Genomic DNA, 17746 nt, shown 5'->3' with positions numbered 1-17746 from the left:
ATCTCACCAATTGGCGAGATTTTTTATTCATGGACAATCCACAGTGAGGTGTGGATCCCATGTGCCAAAGGAGCTCTGATGTGGGAGAGCTTAGATATATTAAAGACTAAACAGATTTTATGTAGGGAAATGTTATCAGCACTACTGTATTTTGATGAGGGCACTCCGCACTATAGGATGATCCAGACCGTCCATTAGATGGGCCACAACCTAAATAGGTTGTGCCCCAAAATTCATTTCCATTGGTTGATCCTAACCCTCTGATCTGAAGTTATAGGGTTGATCCTAACCCTGTATAGATCGGAGGGTTAGGATCAACCTATGGAAATATTTTTTGGGGCACAACCTATTTAGGTTGTGGCCCATCTATTGGACGGTTTGGATCATCGTATTGTGTGGGTCATACCGTACTTTTAATAATGGTTCTCACAGTGGAGAAGGAATCATCTAGCCCCATTAGAAATTGGAAGAGCCTCTCATTTTGTTTTAATTTAGAAAAATCTTAGAAAGCACCACAGGAGCAAGCACCACAAGAGCATTTTGGGGCGGGGGCGAGACAATCAATTTCATCCCAATAGCCCTTAAGTGTGGTGTAATAAGATAGGACATAAAGATGATCCTGAATATGATTTGAAATATCACGAGTAATGCGATAAATCTGAGCTGCATTACCTTGTGAGAAGCGTTCTTGGAGATCTTCCCAAGCTTCTTGTGCCGTTTCAAAATAAATGATGCTGTTGGTGAGTTCCTTACAAACAGCAGTCCATATCCATGATAATACCATGGTGTTGCAGCGCTTTCAGGCAAAAAAAGTTAGATGTTCCTGCCTCTACAACGGTCTTCATGGCACGCTTCCAGAGTAGGTAATTGCCGCCTGTGAGTTTCTGAGAGACTATCATCATCCCCGGATTATCTGAGTGATGAAGATAGAAAGGAGAGGAATAATCATTGGATTCTCCATGATTGGTGTTGTGCTCAATCGACATGGTGAAAGAGACAGAACAAAAAAAAAGCAGAAGAACATAATCGATTTGGAAAGAAAACGATGAGGGAGTTAAACCCGTCGCTCTGATACCATAATAAATCTAATCAAACCGAACTCAGAGAATGGAATAAGGATTTGGATTTCTGCAGATAACTCTGTTACACTTTCTGTGTATTTACAATGATTACAAGGGGTGTATAAATAGAAGAAATGTAAAACAGAAAAGCAAGAGATGAGGCTGAGCTGTAATATTTACAGTTGGAGTAAAAATATGATGAAGAAGTTGAATGAGTGAAGAACTCTTTTCAAATTTGAATGAGAAGAGGCTGAGCTGTAATGTCCGTAATACAACATACACTGTAAGTGGGTGTCCTAAGCTAAATTTTTGGGAACAGTAATAACCTTTGACAGCTGTTTAAAAAAAGAAAAGACAAGCTGAGTTTAAGCAGGGCCACCCTTTATATTTGGCCTTTCAAGAAGCGAAATGGGAGGAACGGGCTACACAACCTTAACAAGCATATTGGTGACACCATTGTTCAGAGAGAGAGAGAGAGAGAGAGAGAGAGAGAGAGAGAGAGAGAGAGAGAGAGAGAGAGAGAGAGAGAGAGAGAGAGAGAGAGAGAGAGAGAGAGAGAGAGAGAGAGAGAGAGAGAGAGAGAGAGAGAGAGAGAGAGAGAGAGAGATGTTTTAACTAGGGAAGCCAGCTCAAGAGATGTTTTAACTAGGGAAGCCAGGTCAAGTGTACATGGCAATCAGGCCCCTTGAATCCTTCCCACGTGAAGTAAATCAGCCTTTCTCTAGTCATAGATACACTAGAGGTGGCTGTCCCAAGTAAAAAATGGGGCGTATATATCACTTCCCTTTTGACTATCCTATATGTTAGAGGAAAATGGTGGGACACATCTGAAATGATATGAACCCCACCAATTCAACCAATGGGAGAAGGTGGGTGTACCACAACTTCCAAGGTACTACGAGGAACACTTGCCTTTCTCTTAGATTCTTCTAATCCAAGTACTTAATTTGTTGCAATACAAGGAATACTTGGATAGAGCATGATCTCATTGTAATATCATAAGGCGTGCCTGTATGGCAGGGCAGATCACACCTTGATTGTGATATGAACTGTCCCCTTGATAGACCTTGCTTTGAATCTCAACATGTGCCACGTGTAGGCCAGAGCCACGCATGAGGGGGTAGAAAAGATTAAATAACGCCATCTCCAACGGTTTAAGCTTTGGAGCAATTGGTAGTTTCACATGGTATCAAAGCTGGGTTCAAAACTCCTTGATATTAAAAATCCACATCTAATGGCCAACCCAAAAATAGCGGCCACATGTGCCCCACATGTAGGCCAAGCCTAAAAAAGAGGGGCCACATGTGATGGAGAGTGTTAAAATATAAAAGATAAAATAAGGTCTTCTCTAAGTGCTTAAGCTTTTAGAATAATTGGTGGTTTCACATTAAATATACTTTTTCTGTAAATTAGTGTGCTCTCTATTGAAAAACCGGTAGAAATGTGAGGATGAAAATCTTGAATCACATTAGAAAGGGAAGTGATATATTTGCTCCCCTTTTTTGTACTTGGAGCAGCCTCTTCTAGTGTATTTATGACTATTTTACAGTAGAGGGGCTGTTCCAAATAAATAAATAAATAAAAGGTGGGGTGGGGCGGGGGGTTCGATTTAGAAAATGCCGCAGCTCCGTTTGGTTGCCAGTTAAATTTTTGTCCCAGGAAGTTTTAGTAAAAATTTTGGTCCCATCCCATGTTTGGTTGCCTTTTAGCACTAGGTATTTTTTAATCCCACTCTTGTAATGATTGCTTGTGTGGTGAATTTTTTAATCCCACTTTTGTAATGATTGCCTTTTCATCCCATCCCAAAATAATCCCAGGAACAAAAATAAACCCAGGAACCAAAAATAAGCTTGAGAAGAATTTTTTTTTCTTCCCAACAGGTCAAGCAACCAAACATAGTTTTTTTTTTTTCCCACCATAGTCTGGTCAACCAAACATGGGATTTTTATTTTACCGGGATACTTTTAGGACTTTTTTTTCCCACCAATCTCCTGAGATTTGTTTTCTCCCATATAAATCCCAGGAACCAAAAACATCCCGGCAACCAAACAGAGCTGCTCATGAAGCAGAAGTAGGAGAAACAGGTTGGTTGGTGTTGGCGTTTTTAGCGCGGCTCACATTGGGACCCACAAATGAGGTGGACGCTCATATTCCCTTCTAGAAACTTATCCACTAAGATTTGTATTTGCAAAGGGAGTTTACATATAAGTCCCAAGTGTTTTAATTTAGAGGAAAACCCAAGAGTCAGTGGTGGTGGGATTGAAAAATGAGTTTTCCCAATCTCTATAAATATGTGCGTAGTCTTGATTGGAGGCACACATAGTTTATAGATTCAGTTTCCATCATAAGAGGGTCCGTAAACTGAGAAGAAAACTGTGCTTGTAATTCCATCAACTGAGCCCTAAACTCTTCTTCAGACCAGAAGAACACTCTTTCCTTGTTCGTGGACGTGCGGAGTTTGTGGTTTAATAATTGCACAAACTCAGCTTATCTTTTCTTAAAAAAGAAAAGGCAAGCTGAGTTTGTGCAATTATTAAAACATGGTCGTGCCTACAACAGTAGCCTTTTTTAAGATATTAGCATAGATATATAGTAAGGGGTAGATACAGTAGTAGAGGGTTGCGAGGGTTGCTCTAGTTATTTGTGGGCAGTTTTTGAAATTTGGCCTTCATCTTAGGGTGTGTTCAGCAAGGCTTCTTATTCTCTCCCAAAAAATATGTTAGAGATGGGAAAATGAGAATCTTCTGAGGCCAAAATGCATATTAAATTGATGATTAGAGTATTTTTGAGCCCCAGGAGATTCAAAGCAAGGTATATCAATAATAATCAAGGTAGGATCTGCCGTGCCTTATCAGGCGCCCCACATCATATTGCAATGAGATATTGCTCTACACAAGCATTCCTTGCTTTGCAACAAAGTACTCGGAAGTTGTGGTACACCACCTTCTCCCATTGGTTGAAGTGGTGGAGTTCATATCATTTCAGATGGGTCCCACCACTTTCCTCTAAAAGGATAATTAAAGCATCTCTCTCTCAATGGTGTCACTAATATTGCTTGCTATGGTTGTGTTCGGCAATCCGACCAGCCCGTTTCTCTTTCTTGAAAGGCCAAAATATGAAACATAAGCTACTCTAGTGCGTATTTGGTATGGCACATTATTGAGAGTCTTGAGTAGCTTTAGAAAGGGAAATGTGATCAGCACAACTATATTTTGATATTTGCACAAACCCAGCTGTCTTTACTTCTTCAATTGGCTAGTGAGAGCTTTTTGGGAAATGTAATAATCTTTTGACAGCTCTTTAAATACTAAAAGACAAGATGGTTTGTGAAAATATCAAAATATGGTTGTGTTGATATCATTTCCCTTTAGAAAATATCAATTTTCTGCATTTTATTATATTGCGTGAAGTGGAAACAGGAGAAATGGGCCGGTCGGACCTAATTTCCAAACTTCTAAATTCTAAATTTTCTCACTCCGGGGAGGACAATCCACAGAGCCTCTTCTGTGAATGGTTGTCAATAAAATCTAACCAGGCCGGCCAAAAACTACATAGAGATAGACAATTTACATTGAATGACTAAAATGATACATAATAGAAGCAAGAATTGCATGATTGATGTGATTTTTGGGCCATTGGAGATCCAAAGTGAAACTTCTCAAATTTAAAGTTCAGATCAATCAAGGGTGTGTCCAATTGTGCTGTAGTGGGAACTGGGGACCATCACATTGTACCGCAATTAGGTTGCCCTACTGCAGCATTCCTCTTGGTAAATGTAGTTGTCCTCAAATCATCAAATGTGTGATGGTGATCTGTTTGGTCAGAAAGCCGCTTCAACACGGTCAAACGGTGCGTGCGATGTGTGTGCGGACGTGCTAGCCTCTCTCGAGGTAAGAATCGGAAACTCAATTCGAAGGGTTTGACGACCGAAACATTTTCATCTCCTAGGATTGGATTTCAGGTGATTGAGAAGAAGAGGGGAATGACACTTCTTCCTTGGTTCCTCTACCTTTGCACAAATAGAAAGGACTTTTTAGGTGCAAACACGAAGCTAAATGTAGGGATGTCCAGAATGTGAATGACATGTCGATACGCGCAGAACGTGAACTACTCTCATAGTCAATAGACCATCCGGTTCAAGCTAAGAGACAAAACGACACAAACGAAATGTCAGTGCGAAGGATAGTGAATTAAAGAGAATGACTCACATGAGAAGATGAATTCATTGCTTCCATAATCTAGGAAAAGCTAAGGTGCTATTTGGATAATAGATTTTAGAATTCAGGTTTTAGTTTGAAAGCGTTGTAAAATTCTGGGTTTTACAATCCATTACTCTGGATTTTAAGTAAGAAATCTTGGTTATAGAAATCTCTCCCCCCATCCTGATGTTTCTAAAACTTGGAAACACGGGAAAATCTCCTACTCTCTTAATCAACCGAAAAAAGGGTGAGAAATCAAAAAACGACGGATGATCCCCTTCTTCTCTTATCTCCCATCCAGGATCTTGAGGAAATTCAAGTTTCTAAAATCCGCATATCCAAACTGTACTAGTGCTCCTTGTACGCACGGTGTTCCACTCGTCCGCCCGAAGCCAGCGTAGCTTGTTACTCTCAAACAAAATGCTACTCAATAATTCAGTCGTTTATGACCGATTAGACTCCCAAAAGAGGTGTAAGCAAGATCAATATATGGGGCTTATATTGACAACATCTCTTAGATGTCGACTTCCCCATTAACTCCAAGATGCAAACGTTTCTACCACGATAATTCAATGTACCCATTAGTCAGTACTCACCATGGTTCAAGTGGCCCATGATCAATTCAGGGACACTCTCGACCTTTCTTGAAATGATAGGGATGTTTTAGTAAGTACGATACACAAGCCGATACGAAACAAACATATCGGCCGTCAATATTGAGCAAATGAACGCGGCCACGCCACCTGTATTACACACAATGGCTCTTCTGTCTTCCAACAAAATAGAAACAAGAAGAGAGAGAGAGAGAGAGAGAGATTCTCACCCTATAAATACGGTTGTACGATCAATATAACAGGTAAAAAGAGATAAGTAGAAACAAAAATTAGGGCGCTGATATTCCTCCCCACTGTAGGCTATATTCCCCCCTGACGGCTTGCTAACGTTTTCTCACCATTTGACCTCCCTCTCTCTCTCTCCAAACACACAACAGGAACAGTTGGTGGGCCCAACAGAAACCGTTGGTGGAATGGTGGGCCCATCTTTGAACAACGTAGGCCCCGCCCATACCACACCATAGGATAATCCAAACCGTCCATTTGATGGGCCATAAACGTAAATAGGCTGCGTCCCAAAATATTATTTCCATAGGCTGATCCTAGCCCTCCGATCTAAATAGAAACTACATCTTATGCAACCTCTACAGATTGTAGGGTTGTGATCATCCTAAGGAAATGATTTTTGGGGCACAACCTATTTACACTGTGGCCCATCAAATGGACAGCTCGGATCATCCTATGGTCTGGACGGTACACTTCATTTTCAAAAATATGGGGGCCTAAATTGGTACGAACCACACCATAGGATGATCCAAACCATGGATGGCTTGGATCATCCTATGTTGTTGTGGGGGGTGGGGGGGGGGGGGAATAGCCTACAAGGGGCGAGGGGGAGCAAGACATTCTAATTTTGAAGTTTTTGAGTTTTGTTTTTGGTTAGAAGAAGAGTCATGGTTTGCAATGTCTTTGGCGGGCAAGACATAAAAATAGAAATATATTAATTAAATATGAACGTTATTTTAATTTGAATAGGATTTTTGGATTATAGAAAACCCAAATATTTGGAACCAAGGAGGAAACTACCAAGAGGACATGTCGACGTTGGTTATCTGAAATGGTTTCTTTTTATATTATTTGTTTGGTCAGGGTTTTTTCTTTATTATATTCTAACTTTCTTTTCTTATTTTGGGGTTGAATCTTGTTTGGGTCTTTGTTGGGAAGCAGAGGAGCGGAGACTGGAGAAAAAGGGTCATTGTTTTCTTTGTTTGAAAGAGGTAGGAGCTTGATTAATTTGGTGAGGTGGGTTTTGTATGGTTTTGTTGAATGAATGATAAAGGTTCAATCTTTTATGGGCTAGGGCTTTGAATTGATTGGAAAGATTGATTTTGTAGATTCAAATGGTTAAATTTGAGATGGGTTTTGTGAATGAATGATAAACGCCCAATCTTTTATGGGCTAGGGCTTTGAATATTGGAAAGATTGATTTTGCAGATTCAGATGGTTAATTCTGACATGGGTTTTGGTTTTTAAAGTGGGATTTTGTTGTTTTGGAGAATTTTTCTAGTTTTGAAATCATCTCTGATCTGGTTTTGGGCTCTTGTATTAGGGAAGGGTTTAAATTCTTATTCTTTGCGTAAATCTATTGGATTGATTATACAAAGAGAGGGGAATATAGATTAAGAACTGGGCTTACCTATAGAAAGAAAACATTGATTAGGAATCACTTTTCTTGAATTGTTCTACATTTATGGACCTATCTCAAGAAGAAACCATTCCAGAGGCTGAGAATGATACAGAGGCAGAGGCAGAGGAAATGGAAAGAGAGCCCTCTCCTGATATGCATATCAAAGAAACCGGTCGCTATCGAACCCATTTCCCAGGCGCGGTGAGACAGAAAGCTTATACATTTGATGGATCAGGGAATTATTTTACAAAGGAATGGGATCTCACGGAAGGTAGAGGCAATGAATTCTGTTGGTATCATGTGGAACTTCCCAAAGGAAATCAGAAGCTCACTTTATCCGCACAATACCTTATCGATGTTCTTTGCCCACCTCTGAAACTACAAGACATTCTGTCTCTTGTTAGCAATGGACCCTTTTGTGGGTATGTTGATGGGGCGCTTATTTTTCGGATAAATTCGCCGGGGCCTTGTGCTAGCAAATTTACTCTCAGGCTTGCGGCTAGAGTTACCGAGAAGTCGGTGATTACCGTGTCTTTGGGCCGTGTTCCTAGATTGGGTTTCTCACCATCGGGTCAATCTCTTCTTTCAGAGATCCCTAGTGTTGAGGGGCCTAATTTGTTTAGAGATGATGACAGGGCAGGATCTAGTGGGATTGTGATTAGGGAACATGTTCTTGAGTTTTTATTGACAATGAATCATTCTGAGGAGGCTGATAATCCAGTGCCCAAAACCGTCTCGAATCTCCTCATTCACATTGTTGACACACACATGGATCAACTTCAGGATATAGTAACCAAGCTTGAGCTTGAATTGGACTCAGTTGAGCTTGAATTAGATAAAGGTAATCACTATCTTAATAACAACTTTAAGCTGCCTTCCCAATTCAAAAAAATGACTCATGAATGTCTTCGTTCATATACATTTTCTTTTTTCATTTCCCATTTATCTGATTATTGTTGTTCATCTCTTATTTTATATGTAGTATTATCCTTTAGACATAGCTCCTTCATGGAGACCCTATGACTGCACATGAATTTGCTGAAGTGATTTTGGTGAAAGGAATTTCGATGAATTTTATGATGAATGTGCTTCTTCAAAGTGTGCACCTATTGCTTGCTCGGAACGGTCTTATTATTATTATTATTTAGAAAATAGATATATCAAACTAAGATGGATCACGGAAAATAGGTGTTCACCCATACTCTTTTCTTGTCTGTTGGCACACACATAGTTAGTCTCTATCTATTAATATAAGGATGAAGAAATTGCAAATTTTTCGTTTTGGGTTTGCGTGTTGTCTCTATTGAGCAAAGGTAGAGGTTAGGATGAAACGTACAAGAAAATTGGTACTAAACTTGGTAGGTTATCGGGTCCACAGTCCACTGCTAAAATATTTCCATAAAGAATGATATTTTTATATAACTACCTTATTATAAGAAGAAATAAAATATGTATGTTGTCGTCACTCTCTTTCTCTACTTCATTATTCTGTCTGCAAAGAGGAGCACATGGTTGCTGTGAAAACTTTTTTGAATATTCGCCCTATTTGTAATTTGCAGGTTATATATTTGTTGAGTTGGGTGTCTTGAATTCAAACCTGTTTGTGGTCCGAAATATTGTGCGTGGCCCGGATGTGGCCCACGGACTGGCCCGTTTTAAAGTGAGTTCGGCCCGATAAGAGTAATTTTGGCCAGCTTTATATAAAGGGGCTTTAGGGCTTATTTTCGACTTCTTGTCTTTGAAGAGGGTTGAGAACTCAAAAGGGGGGAAAGGGGGGAATAAGGGTGTGCTAGGGTTTCTTGTGAGTTTGGTGAGACAAATACTATACCAATGTCAATGGTGGGTCCTAGCATCTCGATACATCATGAAGACCAATGGGCTATATAATTTGTGAAGTTACTTGGTGTTTTTTGTTTTACTTTTTGGGTAACATTTTTTTTACTTTTTGGGTAACATTGAATTGTTTTTTTGGGCCTATCAAGGCAATATGGATTGCATTTTTTGGACAAGACTTGGGATATTTCCAATTTGGAAAGTTTCAAAGACTTGAAAAAGTGTTCTGGTCGGTCTTGACAACTTGAAATATTGGATTTTAGGAAAGAAGTTAGAAACTTAAATTAGGTTTTGGAAAGAGTCTAGAATTTTTTCAGTATCTTTTCGAAAAGTTTCTAACTAGAAAAAGCACAGTGGGTGATGATTTTGGCAGCAATATATAATTCACTTTTTAGTTTTGTAAAGGTTGTCTTAAATACTAATTAGGGTCTGTTTAGGTTAATTTGATGGATGAAATTATTTCAAATAAATGGTTAATGATTTAGAGTTAGTCCAATAGGGACACAATTTGTATTCCTGACATACAACTTCTGTCGCAGAACATTTAAAACCTCATAAAGTTGCTGAAAAAACTCATCTTTGTTGTTCTTATAAATAAAATCATCATTGAAGTGAACTATTACAAATCAGCCAATGAAAAGCTTGAAAACTTCTTTCATCAAACGCTTAAATGTCTTAGATGTGTTCAATAATCCAAATGGCGTTACAATCCACTCATATAGACATATTTTGTGTTAGAATCCATCTCCTATTCATTCCCTTATCCAAGCTGTATTTGATGACATCCACTTCTTTATTCCGTCTTTAAAAACAATTTTAGCTTGCTCAAAATATCTAGCATATTGTCTAGTCGGGGCATAAAAAACCAATTATCATGGTCTTATTGATTGAGTGGCTATGATACGTGCTCCAACTTCCATCCTTCTTAGTACAAGAACTGCACATGGATTCATACTCTCCCTAATAATTCCCCTCTTCAATAAATCATTTGCATGTTGTCGTAGCCATAGTTTTAAAACTCCTCCCCGCATCCGCGTGGACTCCCCTAGTCGACTCCCTTTTACCTTGGTTGCGTTCGGCATTTTTTCCACGGCATTCTGCGTTTTTTCCTACAGAGTAAATAAAAATTCCTTTTACTCTCCCGAATTATGACCGCATCAACTGAGTACTCGGTCGCATCAACCGAGTACTCGACTGCGTCATGCCGAGTTGACTATGATTTTCTTCGGCCGCGTTCCGCGCCACATCCGCGTTTTTAAACACCGGTTGTAGCTCTCCATGCTCCTTGAGACTCTTGGAGCAGTGAGGAGGGTTTGAAGGCGAGAACCAGGAACATGTTCAGTGTGATATTGGATATCACTCGTAGGAGGTAATTGGTACAATAACTTCTTTGGTCTAATATCACAATAATCTTGTAAAATTGGTTCCAACATCTCTAGTACCACACTTATGGCGACATCCTCTTTCACGGCCAAGAAATACACCTACCCATACTCAAGTTCTTTTCTACAAACTGACTCATTATTAGAAAGTTGTGACCTCCATCTTTATAAGATGTGCGTTCGATTTCCTCATAAGAATTAAAATAGCTTTGTCACTGTCTTGGAATCTTGTATAAACATTTATGTATTCCATTTTCCCCTATGAATAGAGTTCCTAATATTTCTGTGAAATTTCCAATATTATGTGGCAAGTACGCATATCCTCATCACCTCAAAAAACATCATCCCAATTATTCTTTGCGATGGAAAGAGCATCAACCAACGGTTTGGAACCCTTACCTCTAGGGGTGCGTATTATTCGATTAAAACTGAATTAACCGACCGAACCGAAATTGGTCGGTCAATTCGGTTTGGTTCCGGATTGGAACGGTTCGGTTTCGGTTTTTACAAATGCAATTTTCGGTTTTCGGTTTCGGTTTTGGTTCCTGAAGACAAAAAATCGGTTTAACCGAAAAAACCAAATTTTCATTTTAAAGATTAAAATTTCGGTTTTCGGTATCGGTTTTCATTTTAAAGATTACAAACCGAAATTAAGAATTTTCTTAACTGATATATCCAGTCCCCCTTTTCACTTGAGAGAACCCCCCACTCAAGAGACAAGAGGTCAAGAGGTCAAGAGGAGGTTGTCCCAAGTAAAAAAACATAAGACTTAATTTTCAAAACCAAGTAAATATAGTTGATTTTTCGTTAGGGTTTTCACTTCAGCAGCAAAAGAAATCTAAAAGCTAGGGTTTTTTCTCCTCTAAACTCAGCCGCCCTCTACCCCTCTCCACCTCCGATGCTCCGATTGCGCGGCTTCCGGCCGGACCGGCCCTCTGCCTCATCTCCAATTGCGCGGCTCCGCGGCCTCCACCAATCCGCCTCATCTTCGAATCCGTGGAGACTATTTGCAGAAAATACTTCAAGAAAACCCACCAGGCCACCACTCTGTTTTCCTCCTCCCTCCTCCGACATACTTCATAAACCCTTGTTGCTCCGGTGGTTTCGCTTATCCCTCTTTAATTTCCACAGCTCCGAAGTTTCGGAATTAGGGTTTCTTCCAACAAATCAGGTGATATTTCTTTTGCTTTTATCCTTGATTTTGTTTCTATTTTTATTTCCTGATCTTCTGTATGATCTATGTGAAGACTGAAGATTACAAATTTATCCTTTTATTTAATTGTTAGGGTTGTTAACACCCTGAATTGTGCAAACCGAACCGAAACCAAAAACCAAAAACTAGTGAATCTGATGATTTTTCAGTGATTTCAGTTTTCGGTTTTGGTTTGGTTTGGTTCCTCACGTATTTGGTTTCGGTTTCGGTTTCGGTTCCATTTTTTAGTAACCGAAATATATTCGGTTTCAACTATTCGGTTTTTTCGGTTCGGTTTTAACCGAGTAAGCACCCCTACTTACCTCAGATCCTTTTTGAGTCAAGCAGTCATCTAAGGTTGAGGTATGGTTCAGTTTTTAGCTTCAGCTTATTGATCATGAGCTATGAGACAACATTCTCACAAATCCCTACATCAATGATCAAGGCGTATTCCTTCCAATTCATGGTGCATCATGCATGGAATTTGTGCTGAAGAAAGACGATCAATGGGAGAAAAGACAATCTGATTCTGTGGACGATGCATGGAACTTCGATCTAAGTCGAGCTAGCCCTAGTATGGACGGTCTTGAGTGCCGGGACCTTAACCATATGATTCTTATCTACGATAGGGGTATTCCAGTGAGCTTTTGACAAATACATGGTTCATCAGGCGACTAGACTTTCTTTTTTTCCAGAACTTCCAATTCATCATTGTCATAGGCTTTGTCATATTTTCAGAACTTCCAATTTATCATTGTCATATGCTTTCTCATTATTAGTTTCCATAACAATCTATAGCTATGTTGAGGAATTTTCATTAAGGACAATCGGATGACTTGTGCCCCAAATGGTTGCACTTATAACATATGAGCTTGGATTGAGTGTCCAATCAACTACTGTGGTCTTGGAGATGAGCTATTGAATTGCTTGATTTACTTTTCAAACTATGTCTAGTAGATGTACTAGGGTTGGCCGTTGTATGTAGTGGTTGTACAGCTACAGCCCATCGTTGTTATCCTACCAACCTTATTGATGTTTCCTCCTCCTTGGGAAGTGATGCAGCAAAAAACATTCCAGCAATATCATATCAGTAAGTATAAGAAAATACCTCTTTTCTATGAGGTTTTTAAACCCAAAAGTCACCTTAAATTTTCAGCAATTTGCCCACAAAAGTAAGAGGAAAAAAAAATCCTCTATTCGAAGCTGAAGAAACTGAGGTTACAGTTAAGAATGCTTACCATAAAAGGGGAAGAACTGAGGTACAGTTTGTTTCCAACTGGACTGGATTAGAGACCCTTCAGATTGGGTGTAACTCGGTGAGCTTCTTCTTTGTGCTTGCATCCTGGAACATAGTGGACTACGAGCTGAATTTCGCTATCTCGGAGTTCAAACCAGATTTTCATGTAATAAGTCCCTGGTTTTCTCCTTTGTGAGTCTATTTCCTTGCCTGGAGGTTTGGAATTGTTGGTGAATTCATATTTCATGGGCACAAATTTACCTTTTAAGACCTTTTTGGACTTCTCTCACCAGCAATTTTTTCTGCTTCTCCATTTGTATCCATGTTTCTTGTAGCTGTTCCCACCATGGTAATGCATATCCCTCCAGTTTTGTGGGTCTCGAACCATGCGTTGATCCACTTGCACATCATTGTGCTATCCCAATTATTCTTACAAATGATCAGTTCTCATTGGAATTGAACTGGATTCACGAGTTGGAAATTAGGGTACTTTGGCAACCAATTAAGTTCTCCTTTTTTATTGGAAGGTAAGCTGGGATTGAAACTCCGATCTCAAGGTTGAAGAACAAAACCTTGACCACTTGAGCTAGAGGCTCAACCCAATTAAAATCTCCTATGCTTGGTCCTGCTGGACTTCGAGTTTGATTCATAGGTTGATTGGTTGTGGGATTAATTGCAGGATGAGGATGGAGGGCTGGATGTCAACAGTGAATTGCCTTAAATTTGCTGCTAAGTTTCTTTACTATTTGTCTCAATTCTTTGAAATATAATGGATAGCTTGAAACCCTTCTCAGGTACATTACCAAATTGTGGGAATTCTTCTTTTCCCCACACATTTTGGTTTGAAACTAGCATTGGAAACTTCACCTGGTGGATGCATCCGAACCTTGTCCTGGACTAGACAGGAAACCTGTGAATAATTCATTGTACTCTGACGTCTATGGATGGAGAAGATAATTTACAGCAGAGAATGTTACAAGTAGTGAGAAGAAAATTAAGCAAAAACAAGGATTTTTGCCAGTTCATGCAGTAGAAACAATAAAAAACAGCTTTAAAAGCATAAAGTTTATTCTCCAGAAATGCTGAAAATTTGTTCCACATCATACATTCAAGTGGATATTCTCCCATTTGCTAAATCTAAATCTTAAAGACTCCTTCCTAATAGAATGAACTACTAATAAAGTAACTCACTTGAAGAAATTAACGTGGAGCTGAAACTGTCTGAAACTCGAGAATAGTAAGTACTTAACAACCTCCCCATACAACTCCTAGAATTCAAAATAATAATAATAATTGTTAAAGTATAAAAGATAAATAACGCCTTTCTCTAACAGCTTAAGCTATTGGAGAAGTTGGTAAGTTAACATGGTATCAGAGCCAAAGGTCTCCAGTTCAAACCTCCCGGATAGCAAAAAATCCACATGCGATGGTCGGCCCAAAGTGGGACCACAAGTGCCACGTGTTTGCCAAGTGGGCCACACGTGCGGGGGCCTTTCTCTAACAGCTTAAGCTATTGGAGAAGTTGGTAAGTTAACAATAATAATAACGGCAGGGTTCCCTGGTTTTGGAGTCAAATGGAGCATAGGTGGGCCCTCTCTGACATCAGCATGTTGTGAAGATGATGTCATGATGACATCTCCAATATGGCCGCCTCAGCTCTTTCTTGGCCATAGACCTTCAAAAGAATACGTGGAGCTTGTTGTGGTGTTGGTTGGTCCTATGGGCCGAACTCAGTTTAAATCACTTTCTGATTGACAATATTATTATCCAACAGAGACGTTGTAGATGTTCCATCCCGCAGAATTAAAACTCAGATAATGGCTACTTCTGATTCTATTGGGTGCAATAGTACATGCTTATGTGCAAATTTCATGCTGGCTCATGGCACTAGTAATTTGATCAGATATTACTGAAATGTGCAACCTCACATTTAGAATGGACTATCAGTTAGCAGTTTTCTCAATATGCCCATATGACACACACGCGCGCGCACGGTTTTTTTTTTTTACGCTGATTGCAAGTGAATCTCTAATTCGTTTGCATGCTTTATTGGTCTGAACTCTGCAGGTAGTTTTGCACTGAAGAAACAAATGCTAGATGAAAGAAGATTCCCCAAAATGAATCTGAATTTGCAGAGACTCCTACAGGTATTTCCTGAATGCCTTAAAACATTTTTCACCATGGAAGATGGGAGTTTATTAACAAGGAGAGCAAATATGTGTAAATATGTCTAAACCAATCATTGCAGAAGCTCATACATAAGAGCTAGAAAAGTAATAAATTTGACTCCTATTATGATTCAAACTTTCAAGCTACTCGAAAAATATTTACAATATTGGGATTTTTGCCAAATGTCATATTACGAATAGATCAATTCGGAGTTTTCCACTTGTCACCACCTGAGTCCTAGTAAGCAAGGATTAAAATTCCGGTTTTGAATATGACTTGACCAGCACACGTCAGTGTGTTTTTCCTCGAGGTAGATTTAAAACTAATTTTTTTCTGCTGAATCAGTATCTTTCGAACTATGTTAATAAGCATTGAGATTTTCTCCATTTATTGGAGGCATTTCACTGGTCATGAACAGAGCGAGTACTGTTAATCACCAAATCTTCAATTGCTGCAGAATATTTTTCTGGGATTTGTTTTTTTGATAAATTATGGCTGCATTAGTTCAATTTCGCAGATCATTTAGGCCACGTTTGGATACATACAAGATTAGATTTGGATTTGTCACATTTGCAGTTGAGATTTGGAACTGGATCAGATCCTTAGATTTCAAATCAGCTGCAACAGTGAAAAAAAATCCGATTTGCAAATCTGTTCTGCAAGACATTATTTGGAAATCAATATTTGTGGCAATTACCTTCACCCTCGCTGCTCCTCGACCTTGCCGCTGCGGCAGCAAGATCTCTCTCTCTCTCTCTCTCTCTCTCTCTCTCTCTCTCAACATGAGCATGAGGATGATTGATGTATTTTGTATCCAAAACTCAAATACAAATACAAAAACATGAGGTATCCAAACGTGGCCTTAAGTTCAATCGCATGCTTGCTTTGGCTGTTTGGATTCACATTTAGCTGATTGGCGCTACTATGATTAAGGTAATCGCTCATGGGGAACAAGTTTTCCCACGTGTCAAAGAAAAATGTGCTACAAAAAGCTGGTTTGCCAGTGAAGATGGTGTCTCTCTCGAGGAGCTCATTGGCCGGCTCAGGAGGCTTAAAGAAAATGTGGGGTTTTTAGCCAATCGGGTCACAGCAATTCAAACCAGTCTTGACAGTTGGCAGTCCGAGCAAATAAATAGGAAGCTTTACTACCTATCACTCCTTTCTATCACCTTTCTACCATTGTCTATCATCACTGGGTGTAAGTTTTCTTTCACTATACTTTCTAAAAGCCATTGTCCCACAGTATTGGTCTTTGATTTGATATCCAAAGCGTTTAATTGGTCTTTCTTTTGGTCCCACAGTATTCGGAATGAATGTCGGGGGTGTACCATGGACAGGACAAAAAGACCCAGCTCTAAAAAATGGATTTCGATATGTTATGTTAATCTGTCTTGCAGTATTGTTGTTTCTACTGTTTTGCTTCACCTTCCCAACTATCTATACACGTATCTCTGCTTGGAGAAGACGGCGAGCATTGAGAAGGAGCTGGTCTCTCAATAGAAAGTCGTTCTTAAGAAGAACCATTCTTGGTGGCGCATTTCAAGGAGGGGGAGGTTATGCCCGCATTTGAATAAGGCATCTAAGGGTACGTGTTACTACTCTTGTCCTTAGTTTGTTCTCATTCCTCGTCTGCCCAAGGTTACGTGTGTAGTGTAGATACCTTCACCTTCGTACTTGATATTCTAGCATTGTAGAATGGGTGTGTACATAATGTTTTCCCCTAATAAGGATTTGGTTGTTTACAGGGAAAGTTGAAAGTTGCATCACTAGTCACCCGATTGAAGGGTGGTTGCGTCTCTCAGCTCGCTCTAAAAAACCATGATTTTGGTGCTTCTTGGGTCCTAAGAAAACTGCACTGTCAATTTGAGCAGGAGATGAAAATTGTTGCATTGAAAGTTCGAGCCTATGCTTGATTTAGGATTGAAGCTCAGTTTTCGGTTGATGCAGGGCATCATCCTTTGAGGATTCTTAATTTTTTCATTCATTTATTGGTGTGGGTTTGCAGAGATCATGTTGTTCAATTATGTACAGTGATAATCCTTTATACATCTTTTCATTGAATGTGTAATGAAATTGCAGTCCAATGAACTGGCTTTCACAACCGTACCTCTTGCTTCTGTGTCTTTATTGATACGGTACTGGTGTATGTCACTTGGACGAGGACATTGGTGTCTTGGTGTAATGGGAATGCCTGGAAGAAATGCAGTGTCTTTAGTATAATTTGTAGCAGATGATTATCCAATGTAATTGCATATACATTGGTTTATCATATACATTAGAATGATCCATTGTTTCAACACCCTCGCCCCATGTTGTCGTGGACTCCCTCCCTCGAGTCGACTCCCTTTTACCTTGGCCGGGTTCTTGTTTGAGTCGTATTTTGTTCTACAAGTTATGACCGCGTCAACCGAGTATTTGATAATGTGTTGCCG

At 39.5% G+C, this 17746-nt stretch overlaps 1 protein-coding gene across 1 annotated transcript; it reads left to right on the top strand.

Annotated features, from left to right (window-relative positions):
* Positions 1 to 6788: 6788 nt before the first annotated feature.
* On the top strand, positions 6789 to 17415 carry LOC143876232 (uncharacterized). Its single transcript, XM_077377954.1, has 5 exons — positions 6789 to 8342; positions 15213 to 15292; positions 16248 to 16512; positions 16616 to 16899; positions 17060 to 17415. Exons 1-4 carry the CDS (start codon positions 7565 to 7567, stop codon positions 16882 to 16884), a joined length of 1392 nt encoding a protein of 463 aa, XP_077234069.1. The 5' UTR covers positions 6789 to 7564; the 3' UTR covers positions 16885 to 16899; positions 17060 to 17415.
* Positions 17416 to 17746: the final 331 nt, after the last annotated feature.

The sequence above is a fragment of the Tasmannia lanceolata genome, unplaced genomic scaffold, assembly GCF_043159265.1.
Source record: "Tasmannia lanceolata isolate RefF3 unplaced genomic scaffold, GAP_Taslan_0.1 ptg000004l, whole genome shotgun sequence".
Classification (NCBI taxonomy): domain Eukaryota; kingdom Viridiplantae; phylum Streptophyta; class Magnoliopsida; order Canellales; family Winteraceae; genus Tasmannia; species Tasmannia lanceolata.
This window is presented reverse-complemented; position numbering and strand designations above follow the sequence as displayed.

Coding starts and splice junctions, on each gene's coding strand:
- LOC143876232 (XM_077377954.1), top strand. CDS start 7,565: ATGGACCTATCTCAAGAAGAAACCATTCCAGAGGCTGAGAATGATACA. Junction 15,293..16,247: donor ATTTGCAGAGACTCCTACAG/GTATTTCCTGAA, acceptor ACTATGATTAAG/GTAATCGCTCATGGGGAACA. Junction 16,513..16,615: donor ATTGTCTATCATCACTGGGT/GTAAGTTTTCTT, acceptor TTGGTCCCACAG/TATTCGGAATGAATGTCGGG.